Raw genomic sequence first — 21295 nt, 5'->3', positions numbered from 1 at the left:
CAACATGAAAGTAAATGCATCATTAAATTTGACGCTATGGGACCTCTGGGCATGAACGACAGAAATGATTTTTATGTCTTCCTGTAACCCTTCAACCCATACCTCCCTTTTCAATGTTATGATAGGGATTTTGTTCGATTAGTTTGTCGCCTCCGTTAATGCCTTAGATTTGTGCTTCTTTCTCCCAGCCGGAGTTCAGTACATATCTTTGTATTTGTTTTTAACGTCACCAGGTGGTACCTTTTTAAACGTGTTTTGTATGTTTATCTCACCTCTGTTTACATTGTTCCCTTGACGACAGCCGCCGGCGTCCTCGTATATATTGTGCGCGACGCGGGCGGATGACGTCAACGGCTTGAAGATGCGCATGTAAGCGCGAAACGGCCCGTCGCCGTGTGGCTCCAGTGTCCCCCCTGTACCTACACCGTCAGCTGAATAAAGAAAAGTTGTTTCACGATATCGGTGAGTGCCGCCCTTCCTTCCTTACACTGTATAGTAGTTATATCCCTGTACATAGGGGGCAGTATTATAGTAGTTATATTCCTGTACATAGGAGGCAGTATTATAGTAGTTATATTCTTGTACATAGGGGGCAGTATTATAGTAGTTATATTCTTGTACATAGGGGGCAGTATTATAGTAGTTATATTCCTGTACATAGGGGGCAGTATTATAGCAGTTATATTCCTGTACATAGGGGGCAGTATTATAGTAGTTATATTCTTGTACATAGGGGGCAGTATTATAGTAGTTATATTCCTGTACATAGGGGGCAGTATTATAGTAGTTATATTCCTGTACATAGGGGGCAGTATTATAGTAGTTATATTCTTCTACATGAGGGACGGTATTATAGTAGTTTTTTTTTTATAAAGATGGAATAAAACTGTATGTACTTGGTAACATTTATAGGAATTCCTCACTCACCTTCAGAACGATGTATACACGTGTGCTGGTTGTCACTCAGAAAGAAGCCATCTTTACAGCGACACTCGTAGCTGCCCATAGTGTTGACGCACGTCTGCTGACAGCCCCCGTTATTAGCCCTGCATTCATCCACGTCTAGGAGAGGACAGAGATGGGGGATAACTTCTAAACTTGTGACAGCCCCTTTAACTTCAATAAGGTAAGATACAGGATTTTTTTTTTAAATGCCACGGAACAGGGGGACACAATAAGAGGAGGTTGGAGGATAGAGAACAGCGGGAGCTGGAGGACGGGCGAAGGAAGCTGGATGACAAGAGGAGGATGCTGAAGGACACAGGAGGAGGAGGCTAGAGGACACAGGAGCAGGATAGAGGACCGGAGGAGGAGGCCAGGAGGAGATGGGGGACGGGATGAGGAGGCTGGAGGACACAGGAGGAGGACACAGGAGGAGGAGGCTGGAGGACACAGGAGGAGGAGGCTGGAGGACACAGGAGGAGGATAGAGAACAGGAGGAGCTGGAGGACCGGAGGAGGATGCTGAAGGACACAGGAGGAGGAGGCTAGAGGACACAGGAGCAGGATAGAGGACCGGAGGAGGAGGCCAGGAGGAGATGGGGGACGGGATGAGGAGGCTGGAGGACACAGGAGGAGGACACAGGAGGAGGAGGCTGGAGGACACAGGAGGAGGAGGCTGGAGGACACAGGAGGAGGATAGAGAACAGGAGGAGCTGGAGGACCGTAGGAGGATGCTGAAGGACACAACAGGAGGAGGATAGAGAACAGGAGGAGCTGGAGGACCGGAGGAGGATAGAGAACAGGAGGACCGGAGGAGGATAGAGAACAGGAGGACCGGAGGAGGATAGAGGACACAGGAGGAGGATAGAGGACACAGGAGGAGGATAGAGGACACAGGAGGAGGATAGAGGACACAGGAGGAGGATAGAGGACACAGGAGGAGGATAGAGGACACAGGAGGAGGATAGAGGACACAGGAGGAGGATAGAGGACACAGGAGGAGGATAGAGGACAGGGGGAGCTGGAGGACACAGGAGGAGGATAGAGAACAGGGGGAGCTGAAGGACACAGGAGGAGGAGGCTGGAGGACAGGAGGAGGACAGAGGACGGGAGGAGGACAGAGGACGGGAGGAGGACAGAGGACGGGAGGAGGACAGAGGACGGGAGGAGGACAGAGGACGGGAGGAGGACAGAGGACGGGAGGAGGACAGAGGACGGGAGGAGGACAGAGGACGGGAGGAGGACAGAGGACGGGAGGAGGACAGAGGACGGGAGGAGGACAGAGGACGGGAGGAGGACAGAGGACGGGAGGAGGACAGAGGACGGGAGGAGGACAGAGGACGGGAGGAGGACAGAGGACGGGAGGAGTTGGAGGACAAGAGGAGGCTGCTGGAGGACACAGGAGGAGGATAGAGAACAGGAGGAGCTGGAGGACAGGAGGAGGTTAGAGAACAGGAGGAGCTGGAGGAGGAGGCTGGAGGACAGGAGGGAGAGGCTGGAGAAAAGGAGGAGGATGGAGAAAAGGAGGAGGATAGAGAACAGGAGGAGTTGGAGGACAGGAGGAGGAGGCTGGATGATACAGGAGGAGGATAGAGAACAGCTGGAGCTGGAGGACAGGAGGAGGAGGATAGAGAACAGGAGGAGGATAGAGAACAGGAGGAGGATAGAGAACAGGAGGAGCTGGAGGACAAGAGGAGGATAGAGAACAGGAGGAGTTGGAGGACAGGAGGAGGAGGCTGGAGGATACAGGAGGAGGATAGAGAACAGGAGGAGCTGGAGGACAGGAGGAGGAGGATAGAGAACAGGAGGAGCTGGAGAACAGGAGGAGGATAGAGAACAGGAGGAGGATAGAGAACAGGAGGAGCTGGAGGACAGGAGGAGCTGGAGGACAGGAGGAGCTGGAGGACAGGAGGAGGATAGAGAACAGGAGGAGCTGGAGGACAGGAGGAGCTGGAGGACAGGAGGAGCTGGAGGACAGGAGGAGGATAGAGAACAGGAGGAGTTGGAGGACAGGAGGAGGAGGCTGGAGGATACAGGAGGAGGATAGAGAACAGGAGGAGCTGGAGGACAGGAGGAGGAGGATAGAGAACAGGAGGAGCTGGAGAACAGGAGGAGGATAGAGAACAGGAGGAGGATAGAGAACGGGAGGAGCTGGAGGACAGGAGGAGGATAGAGAACAGGAGGAGGAGGCTGCTGTAGGAGAAGAAGGATGGGGGACAGGAGGAGGATGGAGGACAGAGGGGCAGGAGGGGAAAAGGAGGCTGGGTGACAGGAGGATGCTGGAGAAGGAAGCTGGAGGAGGATAGAGAACAGGGGGAGGAGGACAGGAGGAGGATAGAGGACAGGAGGAGGAGGACAGGGGGCTGGGGACAGGAGGAGGATAGAGGACATGAGGAGGAGGACAGGGGGGCTGGGGACAGGAGGAGGATAGAGGACAGGAGGAGGAGGACAGGGGGGCTGGGGACAGGAGGAGGATAGAGGACATGAGGAGGAGGACAGGGGGGCTGGGGACAGGAGGAGGATAGAGGACAGGGGGGCTGGGGACAGGAGGAGGACAGAGGACAGGAGGAGGAGGACAGGAGGGCTGGGGACAGGAGGAGGATAGAGGACAGGAGGAGGAGGACAGGGGGGCTGGGGACAGGAGGATAGAGGACAGGAGGAGGAGGACAGGGGGGCTGGGGACAGGAGGAGGATAGAGGACAGGTGGAGGAGGACAGGGGGGCTGGGGACAGGAGGAGGATAGAGGACAGGAGGAGGAGGACAGGGGGGCTGGGGACAGGAGGAGGATAGAGGACAGGAGGAGGAGGGCAGGGGGGCTGGGGACAGGAGGAGGATAGAGGACATGAGGAGGAGGGCAGGGGGGCTGGGGACAGGAGGAGGACAGAGGACAGGAGGAGGAGGACAGGGGGGCTGGGGACAGGAGGAGGATAGAGGACATGAGGAGGAGGACAGGGGGCTGGGGACAGGAGGAGGATAGAGGACAGGAGGAGGAGGACAGGGGGGCTGGGGACAGGAGGAGGATAGAGGACAGGAGGAGGAGGACAGGGGGGCTGGGGACAGGAGGAGGATAGAGGACATGAGGAGGAGGACAGGGGGGCTGGGGACAGGAGGAGGAGGACAGGAGGAGGAGGACAGGGGGGCTGGGGACAGGAGGAGGATAGAGGACATGAGGAGGAGGACAGGGGGGCTGGGGACAGGAGGAGGATAGAGGACAGGAGGAGGAGGACAGGGGGGCTGGGGACAGGAGGAGGATAGAGGACAGGAGGAGGAGGACAGGGGGGCTGGGGACAGGAGGAGGATAGAGGACATGAGGAGGAGGGCAGGGGGGCTGGGGACAGGAGGAGGATAGAGGACAGGAGGAGGATAGAGGACAGGGGGGCTGGGGACAGGAGGAGGATAGAGGACAGGAGGAGGAGGACAGGGGGGCTGGGGACAGGAGGAGGATAGAGGACAGGAGGAGGATAGAGGACAGGGGGGCTGGGGACAGGAGGAGGATAGAGGACAGGAGGAGGAGGACAGGGGGGCTGGGGACAGGAGGAGGATAGAGGACATGAGGAGGAGGACAGGGGGGCTGGGGACAGGAGGAGGATAGAGGACATGAGGAGGAGGACAGGGGGGCTGGGGACAGGAGGAGGATAGAGGACAGGGGGGCTGGGGACAGGAGGAGGATAGAGGACATGAGGAGGAGGACAGGGGGGCTGGGGACAGGAGGAGGATAGAGGACAGGAGGAGGAGGACAGGGGGGCTGGGGACAGGAGGAGGATAGAGGACAGGAGGAGGAGGACAGGGGGGCTGGGGACAGGAGGAGGATAGAGGACAGGAGGAGGAGGACAGGAGGAGGAGGACAGGGGGGCTGGGGACAGGAGGAGGATAGAGGACAGGAGGAGGATAGAGGACAGGAGGAGGAGGACAGGGGGGCTGGGGACAGGAGGAGGATAGAGGACATGAGGAGGAGGACAGGGGGGCTGGGGACAGGAGGAGGATAGAGGACAGGAGGAGGAGGACAGGAGGAGGATAGAGGACATGAGGAGGAGGACAGGGGGGCTGGGGACAGGAGGAGGATAGAGGACATGAGGAGGAGGACAGGGGGGCTGGGGACAGGAGGAGGATAGAGGACAGGAGGAGGAGGACAGGGGGGCTGGGGACAGGAGGAGGATTCTGGAGGAGGCTGGAGGAGAGTCATGGGGCATTGTACTATCGGGTCCATCAAGGTCGATTATACTATGCTTGTGGATGGGTCAACAGGCGTGGTTTCAAAAAAGGGGTAGGGGCTTTTGTCCCTCTTTCTCTCGCCCAAAAGTTGGGAGTTAATGCTGCAGGGTCTCTCCATACACCCCTCTGGTCATATATATGGAAGGTTAAAGTCCTCACCCAGGCAGTTATGGCCATCGTGGGCCAACGCAAAGCCGTCGTAGCAAGTGCAGCGGTAGTTTCCTGGGATGTTTGTACACTCGTGGACGCAGTCTCCATTGTACTCGTTATCGCATTCATCAATGTCTGTAGGATAAAGACACAAGTGATGATGATGAATGCCCGGCTCTCCAGAAAAGCCCTTCACAGCTCAGTGACACAAGTGAAAACACTCGCCGCCCCTTTAAGAGCCGCATTGTCTTGCAAATCAAGTGTTTTTGTTGCACTTTTCTCCCAGCTGAAGTGGCTGATTGATGAGGCGACCCGGCCCGGACTGAGAGGGTTAAACCCACAAGTGTCCTAATGAGACTCCTACATGACCCGCTACATGTTTTTCCTCACGAAAGGAGGAAAAAGATCAGAAAATTCTACAAAAATGCATCAAAAAACTAAAGCAGAGAAATACAGTGAATGAGGGCTCCTATTAGAGGGGTGGGACCAAGTTTGAAAGATATTTCCTATCCCCGGGATAACAAGCTGATGGGTGTGGGCGCGTTCACACATTGCGTTTTGACCTGCGTTTGAAACGCATATACAACAGCTGAGGTGGGGTGATTTGCCTAATTACATCACTGTTAACGTTTCCGTTTACAAAACGCATCGTAAACGTGATGTTAACGCGTACGTTAACAAAGTGTTAACACATGCGTTTTGGTTAACGCATGCGTTAACATTGCGTTTACAAACGTAAACGGTAATGTAATTAGGCAAATTACCTCACATCAGCTGTTGTATATGCGTTCCAAACGCAATGAAAACGCAACCAAAACGCAACGTGTGAACGCGCCCTTACTATTCAATGGAGTGGAACGCTGCTACTTCTGCCAGTGCATCAATTCAAATGGAACCGTGTTCTCCAGATTGGACCCATTCTTGTGCACGGGGTCCTGCGGGTTCCAGAAGTTGGACTCTCACTACCAGCTTGTTATTCTGGGGATAAGACATAAGGCCGGCGGCACATGTGGTGTTTTGAACCCGTTTTTGGGCCGTTCTTAAGCAGTCCGTTAAAAAACGCATCAGTTTTTGACCAGTTTTAATTAAAATTATTGGTAAAACCAGTGTAAAACGGATGTGTTTTCAAAAAACGGACTGCTTAAAAGGGGCCAAAAACGGGTTTAAAACATGGTGCGTTTTGGTTGCGTTTTCATTGTGTTTAAAACATATTAGAACAGCTGAGATTAGGTGATTTGCCTAATTACATTACTGTTAACATTTGCGTTTACAAAACGCTGTGTAAACGCGGTGTTAACGCATACGTTAATAATGCGTTTGCATAAATCTCGGCTGTTCTAATATGTTTTAAAACGCAATGATTACGCAACCAAAATGCACTGTGTGACCACGTCCTAAGGGCGCTGTCCCACGTTGCGTTCGCAAACGCAGACGCATTCAAAACCGCGCCCACCGGGGCGGTCCGATCGCATCGGCGTTTCTATGGAAACGCCTGCGATCGGGTACGGGCCGCCGGTGTTTTGCGTTCCCGATCGCAGGCGTTTCCATAGAAACGCCGATGCGATCGGACCGCGGACCGCCCCGGTGGGCGCGGTTTTGAATGCGTCTGCGTTTGCGAACGCAACGTGGGACAGCGCCCTAAGGAGCAGTCCGTTAAAAAAAAGCATGCATTCTTTGAAAACGCATCAGTTTTTGACCCGTTTTAATTAAGATAATTGGTAAAACCAATTTAACACGTGCGTTTTTTTAACGGACTGCTTTAAAAAGGGCCAAAAACTTGTTCCAAACGCCATGTGTGCCGCAACGTCAAGCATTTTTAGAACATATGAGTTTTCAAACACTGCCACGTGTGGCATCACCTCGAGAGCCAGGGCCACAGCATTCCAGTCATCTACAATCACATGATGGTAGGAACCTCTAAGGCCGGCGCCACACAGGGCGCTTTGTCTGCGCTTGCAAACGCAAACAAAGTCGCGCCCACCGGGGCGGGCCTTGGCTCGATCGCATCGGCGTTTCTATGGAAACGCCTGCGATCGGGAACAAGCCGCCAGTGTTTCGCGCTAAATTAACGCAAAACACCGGCGGCTCGTTCCCGATCGCAGGCGTTTCCATAGAAACGCTGATGCGATCGGGCCGAGGCCCGCCCCGGTGGGCGCGACTTTGTCTGCGTTTGCGTTTGCAAGCGCAGACAAAGCGCCCTGTGTGGCGCCGGCCTAAGGCAAAGTGACAGGAATCACGGACACAATCACCGTGTAACCGCAGCCCCAGCTTACAGCTCACAGTCTGCAGCACCAGACCGCGGTCCCTTGTGTCACCAGCGTGTGAGCGCCGCTGACAGCCGGACAATGAGTGTAAAAGAGTTTATGATCATTAATGTTAGTGACTTGGTGGCAGATGTGGAGGCTGGCGCTCACCTTCGCACGCGGTGCCTTCCCCTTTGTACCCCGTTTTGCACAGGCACTTGTATGCGGTTGGCGTGTCCTGGCATATGGCGTCGATGTGGCAGTCATCTGTACCCAGGGCGCACTCATCTACACCTGAAAGAAAGACAGGGTCAGCACATACAGCAGTGGACGCCATATTGTTCCGCTTCGTCTCAATCACAACGTTTCATTCACAATATCCAGTCTTATCCGACTGGAGGAATAGATGTAAAACTGAACCAAAATTCCACATTTTATAAAATCATAGCAAAATGAATCCGTTTTTTACCGTTTAACAGGTTCAAAGCAGCCAAACGAATGGTAAACACAAAAAATCGGATGCGTTATTTAACGGACTGAAAACACATGCTTAAAAACAGACCAAAAACGCACGGTGTGACCACATCCTTAGGCCGGCGGCACATGTGGCGTTTTGAACCCGTTTTTAAGCAGTCCGTTTAAAAACACATGCGTTTTTGAAAACGCATCTGTTTTTTGACAGGTTTTACCAATTATCTTAATTAAAACTGGTCAAAAACTGATGCGTTTTCAAAAACGCATGCTTTTTTTTAACAGACTGCTTAAAAACGTCCCAAAAACGGGTTCAAAACGCCACATGTGCCGCCTGCCTTAGACTCTATGGAGTATCTGAGGGTTTTATATCATGGTATTAATTGTGCAGTTCAATCTCTGAGGTAATTAATAATGGCACCATTGTGTTACTAGGGATAACTGGTGTGTGCCCCATGACAACCAATCAGCTTCCAGCTCTTATTTTCCTGCTCTACATAAATAAAGTGTCAGGATTGGCTGCTATAGGTAAAGCTGAGGAGTATAAAAGCAGTGATGTGGTTGGTCATTGATCGGAGAAGTATAAGAGCAGTGATGTGATTGGCTGCTACAGGTAAAGCTGAGGAGTATAAAAGCAGTGATGTGGTTGGTCATTGATCGGAGAAGTATAAGAGCAGTGATGTGATTGGCTGCTACAGGTAAAGCTGAGGAGTATAATAGCTGTGATGTGGTTGGTCATTGATCGGAGAAGTATAAGAGCAGTGATGTGATTGGCTGCTACAGGTAAAGCTGAGGAGTATAAAAGCTGTGATGTGGTTGGTCACTGATCGGAGGAATATAAGAGCAGTGATGTGATTGGCTGCTATGGACACTATGGTGTTTTTATCCAGTGGGCTCTAATCCAATCCCATTACTTGTTATATTGTCTGCCTTTAACTAAGGCTGAGAGCTGTAGTCTGATTGGCTGCCTGTATATTTCTGTCATGGCGGTTGTGCTGTATAACAGGTGAGGGTCCATTATATAATATCTATGGCTGGGAGGTGTATGAGGGTCATGTCCCCCTGTGTGTTACTTCATGGCCGCATTCCTGCTCCCTGTGAGGTAACACTTTGCCTCTGGTTTCTGTCAGTGTCTGGCGGCTCCTCCATAACTAATCATCTTCCTCATTGCGGAGAGACAAGCAGATATTTTACTTCAGCTTCACCTGTTCTTTACATCCCGGACCAACATGGCGGCTCCTGGCGCTCCACAGTCACCGGCTTATCCCGACTCCTCCTTCCATATTTTACATATAAACCCATTGGAGCTCATTTACTAAGGGTCCGCGGAGCGCATTTTCAGTGGGTTTCCCGACGATTTCCGTTTTGCGATGAATTTAACAGGGGATTTTGGCGCATCGGCTTGCACACGCCACAAATCGGGGGGGCATGGCCGTCGGACAACCTGACGGATTTGGACAATGCGTGGGATTTAATATTTAGAATTGTGTCACAAGACACGCGCTTGCAAGCACCAGGAAGAAGCAGGTGAACTCCGGCGGACATCGGCGGGGAAGCGACGGATGCAGGAACTCGGACGCACGAGCTTCGTGAATCGCGCCAGACTTCATCTTTGTTGGACCATCCGAATCGGGGATCGTGACAGGACCGGGTAAGTAAATGTGCCCCATTATGTAGAGGTCCAAACACTCTCCCCAGATTACATACATGTCCTTGTGAACTGTTTCCGTTTATGTCCTCCTCCCCCTGACTCTTCTGTCCTTCTCCTCCTCCCCCTGACTCTTCTGTCCTCCTCCTCCTCCAGACTCCTCTGTCCTCCTCCTCCAGACTCCTCTGTCCTCCTCCAGACTCCTCTGTCCTCCTCCAGACTCCTCTGTCCTCCTCCTCCTCCAGACTCCTCTGTCCTCCTCCTCCTCCAGACTCCTCTGTCCTCCTCCTCCTCCAGACTCCTCTGTCCTTCTCCTCCTTCTCCAGACTCCTCTGTCCTTCTCCTCCTTCTCCAGACTCCTCTGTCCTTCTCCTCCTTCTCCAGACTCCTCTGTCCTTCTCCTCCTCCAGACTCCTCTGTCCTCCTCCTCCTCCAGACTCCTCTGTCCTCCTCCTCCTCCCCCTGACTCTTCTGTCCTCCTCCTCCTCCAGACTCCTCTGTCCTCCTCCTCCAGACTCCTCTGTCCTCCTCCAGACTCCTCTGTCCTCCTCCTCCTCCAGACTCCTCTGTCCTCCTCCTCCTCCAGACTCCTCTGTCCTCCTCCTCCTCCAGACTCCTCTGTCCTTCTCCTCCTTCTCCAGACTCCTCTGTCCTTCTCCTCCTTCTCCAGACTCCTCTGTCCTTCTCCTCCTTCTCCAGACTCCTCTGTCCTTCTCCTCCTCCAGACTCCTCTGTCCTCCTCCTCCTCCAGACTCCTCTGTCCTCCTCCTCCTCCAGACTCCTCTGTCCTCCTCCTCCTCCAGACTCCTCTGTCCTCCTCCTCCACCAGACTCCTCTGTCCTTCTCCTCCACCAGACTCCTCTGTCCTTCTCCTCCTCCAGACTCCTCTGTCCTTCTCCTCCTCCAGACTCCTCTGTCCTTCTCCTCCTCCAGACTCCTCTGTCCTCCTCCTCCTCCAGACTCCTCTGTCCTCCTCCTCCTCCAGACTCCTCTGTCCTCCTCCTCCTCCAGACTCCTCTGTCCTCCTCCTCCTCCAGACTCCTCTGTCCTCCTCCTCCTCCAGACTCCTCTGTCCTCCTCCTCCTCCAGACTCCTCTGTCCTCCTCCTCCTCCAGACTCCTCTGTCCTCCTCCTCCTCCAGACTCCTCTGTCCTCCTCCTCCTCCAGACTCCTCTGTCCTCCTCCTCCTCCAGACTCCTCTGTCCTCCTCCTCCTCCAGACTCCTCTGTCCTCCTCCAGACTTCTCTGTCCTCCTCCTCCTCCAGACTCCTCTGTCCTCCTCCTCCTCCTCCTCCAGACTCCTCCTCCTCCAGACTCCTCTGTCCTCCTCCTCCTCCAGACTCCTCTGTCCTCCTCCTCCTCCAGACTCCTCTGTCCTCCTCCTCCTCCAGACTCCTCTGTCCTCCTCCTTCTTCAGACTCTTCTGTCCTCTTCCTCCTCCTCCAGACTCTTCTGTCCTCTTCCTCCTCCTCCAGACTCCTCTGTCCTTCTCCTCCTCCAGACTCCTCTGTCCTTCTCCTCCTCCAGACTCCTCTGTCCTCCTCCTCCTCCAGACTCCTCTGTCCTCCTCCTCCTCCAGACTCCTCTGTCCTCCTCCTCCTCCAGACTCCTCTGTCCTCCTCCTCCTCCAGACTCCTCTGTCCTCCTCCTCCTCCAGACTCCTCTGTCCTCCTCCTCCTCCAGACTCCTCTGTCCTCCTCCTCCTCCAGACTCCTCTGTCCTCCTCCTCCTCCAGACTCCTCTGTCCTCCTCCTCCTCCAGACTCCTCTGTCCTCCTCCTCCTCCAGACTCCTCTGTCCTCCCTCTCTTCCAGACTCCTCTGTCCTCCTCCTTCTTCAGACTCTTCTGTCCTCTTCCTCCTCCTCCAGACTCTTCTGTCCTCTTCCTCCTCCTCCAGACTCCTCTGTCCTCCTCCTCCAGACTCTGCTGTCCTCCTCCTCCTCCAGACTCCTCTGTCCTCCTCCAGACTCCTCTGTCCTCCTCCAGACTCCTCTGTCCTCCTCCTCCTCCAGACTCCTCTGTCCTCCTCCTCCTCCAGACTCCTCTGTCCTCCTCCTCCTCCTCCAGACTCCTCCTCCTCCAGACTCCTCTGTCCTCCTCCTCCTCCAGACTCCTCTGTCCTCCTCCTCCTCCAGACTCCTCTGTCCTCCTCCTCCTCCAGACTCCTCTGTCCTCCCTCTCTTCCAGACTCCTCTGTCCTCCTCCTTCTTCAGACTCTTCTGTCCTCTTCCTCCTCCTCCAGACTCTTCTGTCCTCTTCCTCCTCCTCCAGACTCCTCTGTCCTTCTCCTCCTCCAGACTCCTCTGTCCTTCTCCTCCTCCAGACTCCTCTGTCCTCCTCCTCCTCCAGACTCCTCTGTCCTCCTCCTCCTCCAGACTCCTCTGTCCTCCTCCTCCTCCAGACTCCTCTGTCCTCCTCCTCCTCCAGACTCCTCTGTCCTCCTCCTCCAGACTCCTCTGTCCTCCTCCTCCTCCAGACTCCTCTGTCCTCCTCCTCCTCCAGACTCCTCTGTCCTCCTCCTCCTCCAGACTCCTCTGTCCTCCTCCTCCTCCAGACTCCTCTGTCCTCCCTCTCTTCCAGACTCCTCTGTCCTCCTCCTTCTTCAGACTCTTCTGTCCTCTTCCTCCTCCTCCAGACTCTTCTGTCCTCTTCCTCCTCCTCCAGACTCCTCTGTCCTCCTCCTCCAGACTCTGCTGTCCTCCTCCTCCTCCAGACTCCTCTGTCCTCCTCCAGACTCCTCTGTCCTCCTCCTCCTCCTCCAGACTCCTCTGTCCTCCTCCAGACTCTGCTGTCCTCCTCCTCCTCCAGACTCCTCTGTCCTCCTCCTCCTCCAGACTCCTCTGTCCTCCTCCTCCTCCAGACTCCTCTGTCCTCCTCCTCCTCCTCCAGACTCCTCTGTCCTCCTCCTCCTCCTCCTCCAGACTCCTCTGTCCTCCTCCTCCTCCTCCAGACTCCTCTGTCCTCCTCCTCCAGACTCTGCTGTCCTCCTCCTCCTCCAGACTCCTCTGTCCTCCTCCTCCTCCAGACTCCTCTGTCCTCCTCCTCCTCCAGACTCCTCTGTCCTCCTCCTCCTCCTCCAGACTCCTCTGTCCTCCTCCTCCTCCTCCTCCAGACTCCTCTGTCCTCCTCCTCCTCCTCCAGACTCCTCTGTCCTCCTCCTCCAGACTCTGCTGTCCTCCTCCTCCTCCAGACTCCTCTGTCCTCCTCCTCCTCCAGACTCCTCTGTCCTCCTCCTCCTCCAGACTCCTCTGTCCTCCTCCTCCTCCTCCTCCTCCTCCAGACTCCTCCTCCTCCAGACTCCTCTGTCCTCCTCCTCCTCCAGACTCCTCTGTCCTCCTCCTCCTCCAGACTCCTCTGTCCTCCTCCTCCTCCAGACTCCTCTGTCCTCCTCCTCCTCCTCCTCCTCCAGACTCCTCCTCCTCCAGACTCCTCTGTCCTCCTCCTCCTCCAGACTCCTCTGTCCTCCTCCTCCTCCAGACTCCTCTGTCCTCCTCCTCCTCCAGACTCCTCTGTCCTCCTCCTCCTCCAGACTCCTCTGTCTTCCTCCTCCTCCTCCAGACTCCTCTGTCCTCCTCCTCCAGACTCTGCTGTCCTCCTCCTCCTCCAGACTCCTCTGTCCTCCTCCTCCTCCAGACTCCTCTGTCCTCCTCCTCCTCCAGACTCCTCTGTCCTCCTCCTCCTCCAGACTCCTCCTCCTCCAGACTCCTCTGTCCTCCTCCTCCTCCAGACTCCTCTGTCCTCCTCCTCCTCCAGACTCCTCTGTCCTCCTCCTCCTCCAGACTCCTCTGTCCTCCTCCTCCTCCAGACTCCTCTGTCCTCCTCCTCCTCTAGACTCCTCTGTCCTCCTCCTCCTCTAGACTCCTCTGTCCTCCTCCTCCTCCAGACTCCTCTGTCCTCCTCCTCCTCCAGACTCCTCTGTCCTCCTCCTCCTCTAGACTCCTCTGTCCTCCTCCTCCTCTAGACTCCTCTGTCCTCCTCCTCCTCCAGACTCCTCTGTCCTCCTCCTCCTCTAGACTCCTCTGTCCTCCTCCTCCTCTAGACTCCTCTGTCCTCCTCCTCCTCCAGACTCCTCTGTCCTCCTCCTCCTCCAGACTCCTCTGTCCTCCTCCTCCTCTAGACTCCTCTGTCCTCCTCCTCCTCCAGACTCCTCTGTCCTCCCTCTCCTCCAGATTAGGTTCAGTGATTTGCTCCTATGTGTATAGGGGTCTATAGGCTCAGTGTACATTTGCACTGTGGTAATCCCATAATTCCAGCTCCTGATATCCCCTGGCACATAATGGCGGCTTTCACCTGTGACTCGGCCTGTGTTCTCCTGTCCTACATGAAATATTGGAATGACTAAATCCCATAAATGATGTGTCTGCTGCCCGGGGACCTGGCTGGGAGCTGAACTCCATATAAGAGACTGATGTGTTGCTTGAACGTCGCGTATCAGGTCACAGTGAGAGGGAATACTGAGCGCATTGTGAGGAAAATAGGGAAAGCCTGAAAATCAGCTCAGGAAAATAGCCAGAAATCAAGAGTTTATCATACAGGCTCAATAACACTGTGATCAGTACTGGAAGTTATGCTCCAGTCACACCCAGAGCTGCATTCACATTCTACTGTTACGTTGTATGTTATACTCCAGTCACATGCAGAGCTGCATTCACAATTCTACTGTTACATTGTATGTTATACTCCAATCACATGCAGAGCTGCATTCACAATTCTACTGTTACATTGTATGTTATACTCCAGTCACATGCAGAGCTGCATTCACAATTCTACTGTTACATTGTATGTTATACTCCAGTCACATGCAGAGCTGCATTCACAATTCTACTGTTACATTGTATGTTATACTCCAGTCACATGCAGAGCTGCATTCACAATTTTACTGTTGCTTTCTATTTTATACTCCAGTCACATGCAGAGCTGCATTCACAATTCTACTGTTACATTGTATGTTATACTCCAGTCACATGCAGAGCTGCATTCACAATTCTACTGTTACATTGTATGTTATACTCCAGTCACATGCAGAGCTGCATTCACAATTTTACTGTTGCTTTCTATTTTATACTCCAGTCACATGCAGAGCTGCATTCACAATTCTACTGTTACATTGCATGTTATACTCCAGTCACATGCAGAGCTGCATTCACAATTCTACTGTTACATTGCATGTTATACTCCAGTCACATGCAGAGCTGCATTCACAATTCTACTGTTACATTGCATGTTATACTCCAGTCACATGCAGAGCTGCATTCACAATTTTACTGTTGCTTTCTATTTTATACTGCAGTCACATGCAGAGCTGCATTCACAATTCTACTGTTACGTTGTATGCTATACTCTAGTCACATGCAGAGCTGCATTCACAATTTTACTGTTGCTTTCTATGTTATACTGCAGTCACATGCAGAGCTGCATTCACAATTCTACTGTTACGTTGTATGCTATACTCTAGTCACATGCAGAGCTGCATTCACAATTCTACTGTTGCTTTCTATGTTATACTGCAGTCACATGCAGAGCTGCATTCACAATTCTGCAGCTACATTATTTGTTATGCTGCAGTCACATGCAGAGCTGCATTGCCACAGGTCTTCATGTCTGCTCCCTGCAGGTATAATTCCCTTGCACACACGCCAGCAGGTGCTGTACCATAATCTCACATATGAAATAATATCGCCCAGAATGCAATTCTCCCTGGCGCTATGCGTGCCACCCAGACACCCCAAATTTAAGACTAGCTCCAACCGGCGGGACAGCGCAAAACGTATTCTACTACTCCTACTCCGTCACTTTCATATTCAGCCATTGGTTTCTCTTGTCTGATCCTAGAAAAGCTGGGTGACGTCCAATGTGGCTATAATCAGGATATCTATATGCAACTGGACCCGTGGATATGGAGCGACAGATTTACTGGTATCAGAACCAAGAAAAGGGACTTGTACTGTAAGGTATTTCGTAAAGAACGTGTTTAACCCATGAAATGCCACACAACTGTCTGCAGAGGTCGACTCCGTCCAGGCCACTCACACATTACATTCCTGCAAATGCCCCCTGTGGCCCCGTACACCAATGTGTCCCCTCATACAATTGCCCCAAAATGTTGCCCCTCTCAACTGCCTGTGAAGCGTTCAGAACCTACTGGTACAATGATGAATATGGGTCATGCTGATACTATTAGTTCTCCTTGTTAATGGCGGGTAAAACAAGCCCTCACCTTGTCCTGCTCTCACAGCAGAGGGTTTGTTACCATTACATCCAGTCTCAGTGATCCCCAGGTAAGCCTTTCTTATGTCCTGATTGTCTGCTACAATGTATCAGTGCAGGTTATATGTATCACATGATAACAAACCCTCAACTGTGCAAGCACGTGGAAGGCTCCTATTCACTGACATCCAGCAGAGATCTTGTAGAAAATCACTGTAGATGATGTTTCTTCAGGTCGCTGCGGCAGGGGGCACATACCAGACAGGACAATGGGGGCGCCCTATAATCTCTCACCCACGTCACAGGGTCAATGTCACAGGATAAAAGTGACGTCAGTGAATAAATTCTCCACATTCCTGGTATTGATAGGTCCTGGATGGTTACTGCGGCGGGCAGCTGCCTGGATACGGGTGTCACAGGGAGCCCCCAATCTATGCTCGGCAGCCCTGACCCTATAGATTGTACCTACACGTGTACAGATATCACATATACACAGATATGTCCCCAGAGGAGGGTACTCACCGCTGTGCGTCCGGCCTGCGGGGTGCGAAGAGGTGCAGAAGGGGAGCAGAAGCCACAACACCTGGAGGGATCTCATAGTGACAGGCAGGGGGCGCCCCTCCAGCCCCCTCTATATCTCCTGAGGAGTTCCCCCTCACCTGCGCCTGTCCTATACACTTGTGCAGAGCGCGTCTTCCACAATAGTAGGGACCTTACTCCTCCTTCACTCCTTCCCTCCACATACAATCACTCGTCTTCCTACAGACTCTGCATCTTCCCCTCATCTATCCATCCTTTCTTCCTGCCCCCTTATCGATTCCTCGAGTTACCTGTCCCCCCTTATAGACCCTCCTCTTCACCTGTCCCCCCTTATAGACCTGTCCTCACCCTCAGTCCTGAGATAGACCCCCACTACAGATTATCTTTCTCCTACTGCTTTAACCCTTAAAGACATCTCTTCTTTGCTGTTAGAGTCATCTATGTGTGTGTACCCAAGAGATCCCTGATACCCCTCTATAAGTGACCCCTACTCTTCCTCCACCTTACAGCTGCCCCTCTGTGTTCTCCCCACGCAGTGCCCTCTCACCCCCCTTGCCCCTCGCAGTGCCCTCTATTCCCTCTTGCCCCTTTCTCTCCCCTGTTGTCCTTTGAGCCCCCTCTCAGTGCCCCCTCTCTCCCCCTATTGCCCCTCTCAGAGTCCTCTCTCTCCCCCTGTTGCCCCTGTCTCAGTGCCCCTTCTCTCGCTCTCTCCCCCTGTTGCCCCTGCCTCAGTGCCCCCTCTCTCCCCCTGTTGCCCCTCTCAGTGCCCTCACTCTCCTCTTTTCCCCCTGTGCCCTTTCTCTCCCCCTGTTGCCCCTGCCTCAGTGCCCCCTCTCTCCCCCTGTTGCCCCTGCCTCAGTGCCCCCTTTCTCCCCTTTCTCCCCCTGCCTCAGTGCCCCCTCTCTCCCCCTGCCTCAGTGCCCCCTCTCTCCCCTTGTTGCCCCTGTCTCAGTTCCCCCTCTCTCCCCTTGTTGCCCCTGTCTCAGTGCCCCCTCTCTCCCCCTGCCTCAGTGCCCCCTCTCTCCCCTTGTTGCCCCTGCCTCAGTGCCCCTCTCTCCCCCTGTTGCCCCTCTCTCCCCCTGTCTCAGTGCCCCTCTCTCCCCCTGTTGCCCCTCTCTCCCCCTGTCTCAGTGCCCCTCTCTCCCCCTGTCTCAGTGCCCCCTCTCTCCCCTTGTCTCAGTGCCCCTCTCTCCCCCTGTTGCCCCTCTCTCCCCCTGTTGCCCCTCTCTCCCCCTGTCTCAGTGCCCCCTCTCTCCCCCTGTCTCAGTGCCCCTCTCTCCCCCTGTCTCAGTGCCCCTCTCTCCCCCTGCCTCAGTGCCCCTCTCTCCCCCTGTTGCCCCTCTCTCCCCCTGTCTCAGTGCCCCTCTCTCCCCCTGCCTCAGTGCCCCTCTCTCCCCCTGTTGCCCCTCTCTCCCCCTGTTGCCCCTCTCTCCCCCTGTTGCCCCTCTCTCCCCCTGTCTCAGTGCCCCTCTCTCCCCCTGTCTCAGTGCCCCCTCTCTCCCCTTGTCTCAGTGCCCCTCTCTCCCCCTGTTGCCCCTCTCTCCTTGCCTGCGGTGCGGAGCCTCTTCCTCGGTGAGCTGCACGGAGTGCTCGGTGTGTATGAGCCGGAGCTGCAGGAGATGATGGGCCCTTCCCTCCTCTCCTCCCTCCCTCCCCCCGAGCCTCCTGCCCCCCGGTCCTGCTGTGTCTGCCCCTCCAGTACCTATACCCCTCCTCCTCCTCTTCCCCCAACCCCCAGCCCCTGTGCCAGCACTCACTGCAGCCTGGGGGACTACAAGTCCTAGCATGCCCTGCAGGATGGCACTTGTAGTACTCCCCTCTCCAGCTCAGGCCTAGCTCTGCTCTCAGCTCAGTTACAATTGGCATGAAGGGGTTAACTGTGAGCCCCCTGCCCTGAGCCCCCTCCCTGTGCACACCTTACACCCACTTCACACCCTCCTGTCACAGAGGCTGGAGCCTTGTGTATTCCCAGTCTGCTCCATGTCTGTGCCCCTTCCCCCCTGACCTCCTGGGCACCCAACAGAAATCAGGAGATCCCGAAAAATATCCATCAGTGTAAATGCTATTCCCCGGACTATGGCGCCTGATCATTATAGGGGTCACCGGGACCATCGCCATCATGATATCCTGAGTAACCGGCGCCAGAACTGTCAGAATTCACGTTATCGAAAACGGCGCAGGGATTCAGAGGCGATGGGAACCTGCCGCCACCAATCAGATCAGGGATCACATCTTTTTACGAGGTCCGCTGAATTTTGGGAAGGAGGGGGGGGGGGTCACCGCTCCAATGTCACCTTCACGTCTAAGATATCAGAAAGCGCTAAAGTTTCCGAAATCGGATCCCACAATCCGTCATACAACAAGGAGTCGGTGGAAATCCTCCAAAATAGTTTTTAAACGTGAAAAAAAAATTTCCATCCATCATGGCAGCCTGCGCCACGCTAAGCGCTTCCCGGTGGAGAAGTGGGCGGGGCTTTTCCCTGACTTCGCAGCGGTTTGTAAATTCGCCTTTGTCCGTTTTATGGTCGGTTATAAATCTTTCTACGAAGCCTCCGCTCTGCGGTTTTTTTACTCGTCTAAGAATATTTTTCTTAGGAATAATCATCGTCCTCAGTAGGAATCACTCCTCGGGGTCTGTGCAAAAGTTTTCACCACCCCCACCCCCCCAACCCCCAAAAAACATAATATCGGATGCGCTGTCATATATCAAGTGCCTCAGGTTCCTGATGTTTTTCCCTCTGGATGTTACATTCTGATACAGCAGCGCCCCCTTGTGGCAGCTTTATAATGAAACATGGTGGAAATGATCCTGATCCAGCAGATATAATCCTCATGTGCCGGAAGTGTGGCTCAGGGATCGCTGGCAAACAGACTCTGTGACCCTTCACCCTTGTGATACCGAGACCCTGGGAGCCACAGGGTACAGACACCCACACAATATGATACAAAACTCAACTCAAATGACCTTATGTGTGACTGCACCCGCTCCTCTGCACCATCTGTGCCCGTCCCCCATTCCTGGCCTGTACATTTCGTGTTGCCCCCAGTTCCTCCCCCTATGACACTGCTGCACTGATACTTTCCCATGCTTCAGGATGAGCGGCGAATGTGGGATCGGGATGGACAATTCTTCTAGCAGATGTCCGGCATCACAAAGTCACCGATCTCTGGAGGAGAACTAGGACACAGGGCGACACCACCAGCCGTGTGATCAAAAATCATGGAGCCTCTGTGAAAACTGCCCCTTCTTACCCCTACCAATGATCGTAAAGGTTCCTGTGTCCATCTGAAACGCCTCCTCCTGATAACTTTTAGAAACTGTCCCCATAAACAGTGCAGAAAGACTCATAATTACTGAAAAATAGTAATTTACAGTGTATCCACCTTTGCTACAGGGGGCGCTCTGCACAGAATCAGTCTCCTTTCCCCTCTACCAGCTGCAATGGTCACTCTGCACAGAATCAGTCTCCTTCCCCCTCTACCAGCTGCAATGGTCACTCTGCACAGAATCAGTCTCCTTCCCCCTCTACCAGCTGCAATGGTCGCTATGCACAGAATCAGTCTCCTTCCCCCTCTACCAGCTGCAAAGGTCGCTATGCACAGAATCAGTCTCCTTCCCCCTCTACCAGCTGCAATGGTCACTGCACAGAATCAGTCTCCTTCCCCCTCTACCAACTGCAATGGTCGCTCTGCACAGAATCAGTCTCCTTCCCCCTCTACCAGCTGAAATGGTCGCTATGCACAGAATCAGTCTCCTTCCCCCTCTACCAGCTGCAATGGTCACGGCACAGAATCAGTCTCCTTCCCCCTCTACCAGCTGCAATGGTCACTCTGCACAGAATCAGTCTCCTTCCCCCTCTACCAGCTGCAGGGGGTGCTCTGCACAGAATCAGTCTCCTTCCCCCTCTACCAGCTGCAGGGGGCGCTCTGCACAGAATCAGTCTCCTTCCCCCTCTACCAGCTGCAGGGGGCGCTCTGCTATTCCTATAGGCTGCCCTTCAGTAATTCAAAGATCACTGAGCAAAGCCCTGGCCAGGCGGAGTGACTGAGCATCTGTGTCCTCCACATAAGCCCAGAGGTGATTACACATGATATGTGCTATATACAGGGGGGGGGCGCTATATACAGGGGGGGTGGGGCGCTATATCATACAAGGGAATGTGTCTTACTATCCTTAGAAAGCAGTCGTTACCCGTTAAGACCAACATCTGCCCGGCGCTGGTCTGTTCTCTGTGTTTGCTCCGGTCCCTGTGACACAGATAGGAAGCCCAGTCTGGGGGACAGGGACTGATGATGTGTACGGCACTGCAGAATATGTTAGCGCTATACAAGCCAGAGAGTAGCACAATACTGAGGGAATCATGGAGATGATATATCAGTGCGCTGCGCCCTCTAGAGGCCACTGATAGCACAGGACAAAGCACAAGACCTCAGATATAACTGGACATTGCCGTCCTCTATTCCAGGGATTAGAAGAAATCTGTGGACAACGGCAGAAATAACCAAACTCCACCTATGGAATGGATTGTGCCGAATCTGCCAGGTGTGAATATAGAGCAAGGCCGTGCAGTTTATTGTGACCTCCTGGTAACCTATGTGCAGGTCAGGATGTTGCACCGACACCAGCAGTACCCGAGGAGGAGGCGGCCCCTTTACCGGCAGGACCCGAGGAGGAGGAGGCGGTCCCTTTACCGGCAGTACCCGAGGAGGAGGAGGAGGCGGCCCCTTTACCGGCAGTACCCGAGGAGGAGGAGGAGGCGGCCCCTTTACCGGCAGTACCCGAGGAGGAGGAGGAGGCGGCCCCTTTACCGGCAGGACCCGAGGAGGAGGAGGCGGCCCCTTTACCGGCAGGACCCGAGGAGGAGGAGGCGGCCCCTTTACCG

At 54.0% G+C, this 21295-nt stretch overlaps 1 protein-coding gene across 3 annotated transcripts in view; it reads right to left on the bottom strand.

Moving 5' to 3' along the window:
- Positions 1 to 16942, bottom strand: part of SCUBE2 (signal peptide, CUB domain and EGF like domain containing 2) — a 95936-nt gene extending 78994 nt beyond the window's left edge. For 2 of the 3 annotated variants that reach the window (XM_072119139.1, XM_072119141.1), the window contains exons 1-5: positions 16733 to 16941; positions 16395 to 16702; positions 7718 to 7840; positions 5313 to 5438; positions 928 to 1062 (exon numbers count right to left, since the gene is read on the bottom strand). In XM_072119139.1, the coding sequence (XP_071975240.1) occupies positions 928 to 1062; positions 5313 to 5438; positions 7718 to 7840; positions 16395 to 16470 (460 nt within the window). In that variant the 5' untranslated portion in view covers positions 16471 to 16702; positions 16733 to 16941. Of the gene's footprint in view, positions 1 to 927; positions 1063 to 5312; positions 5439 to 7717; positions 7841 to 16394; positions 16703 to 16732 lie in introns of all 3 variants that reach the window. The other variant, XM_072119140.1, reaches the window with a different exon arrangement.
- Between the last annotated feature and the right edge of the window lie 4353 nt (positions 16943 to 21295).

The sequence above is a fragment of the Engystomops pustulosus genome, chromosome 7 (assembly GCF_040894005.1).
Source record: "Engystomops pustulosus chromosome 7, aEngPut4.maternal, whole genome shotgun sequence".
Classification (NCBI taxonomy): Eukaryota; Metazoa; Chordata; class Amphibia; order Anura; family Leptodactylidae; genus Engystomops; species Engystomops pustulosus.
The sequence above is the reverse complement of the archived record's forward strand: the minus strand, read 5'-3'. Positions and strand labels throughout refer to the sequence as shown.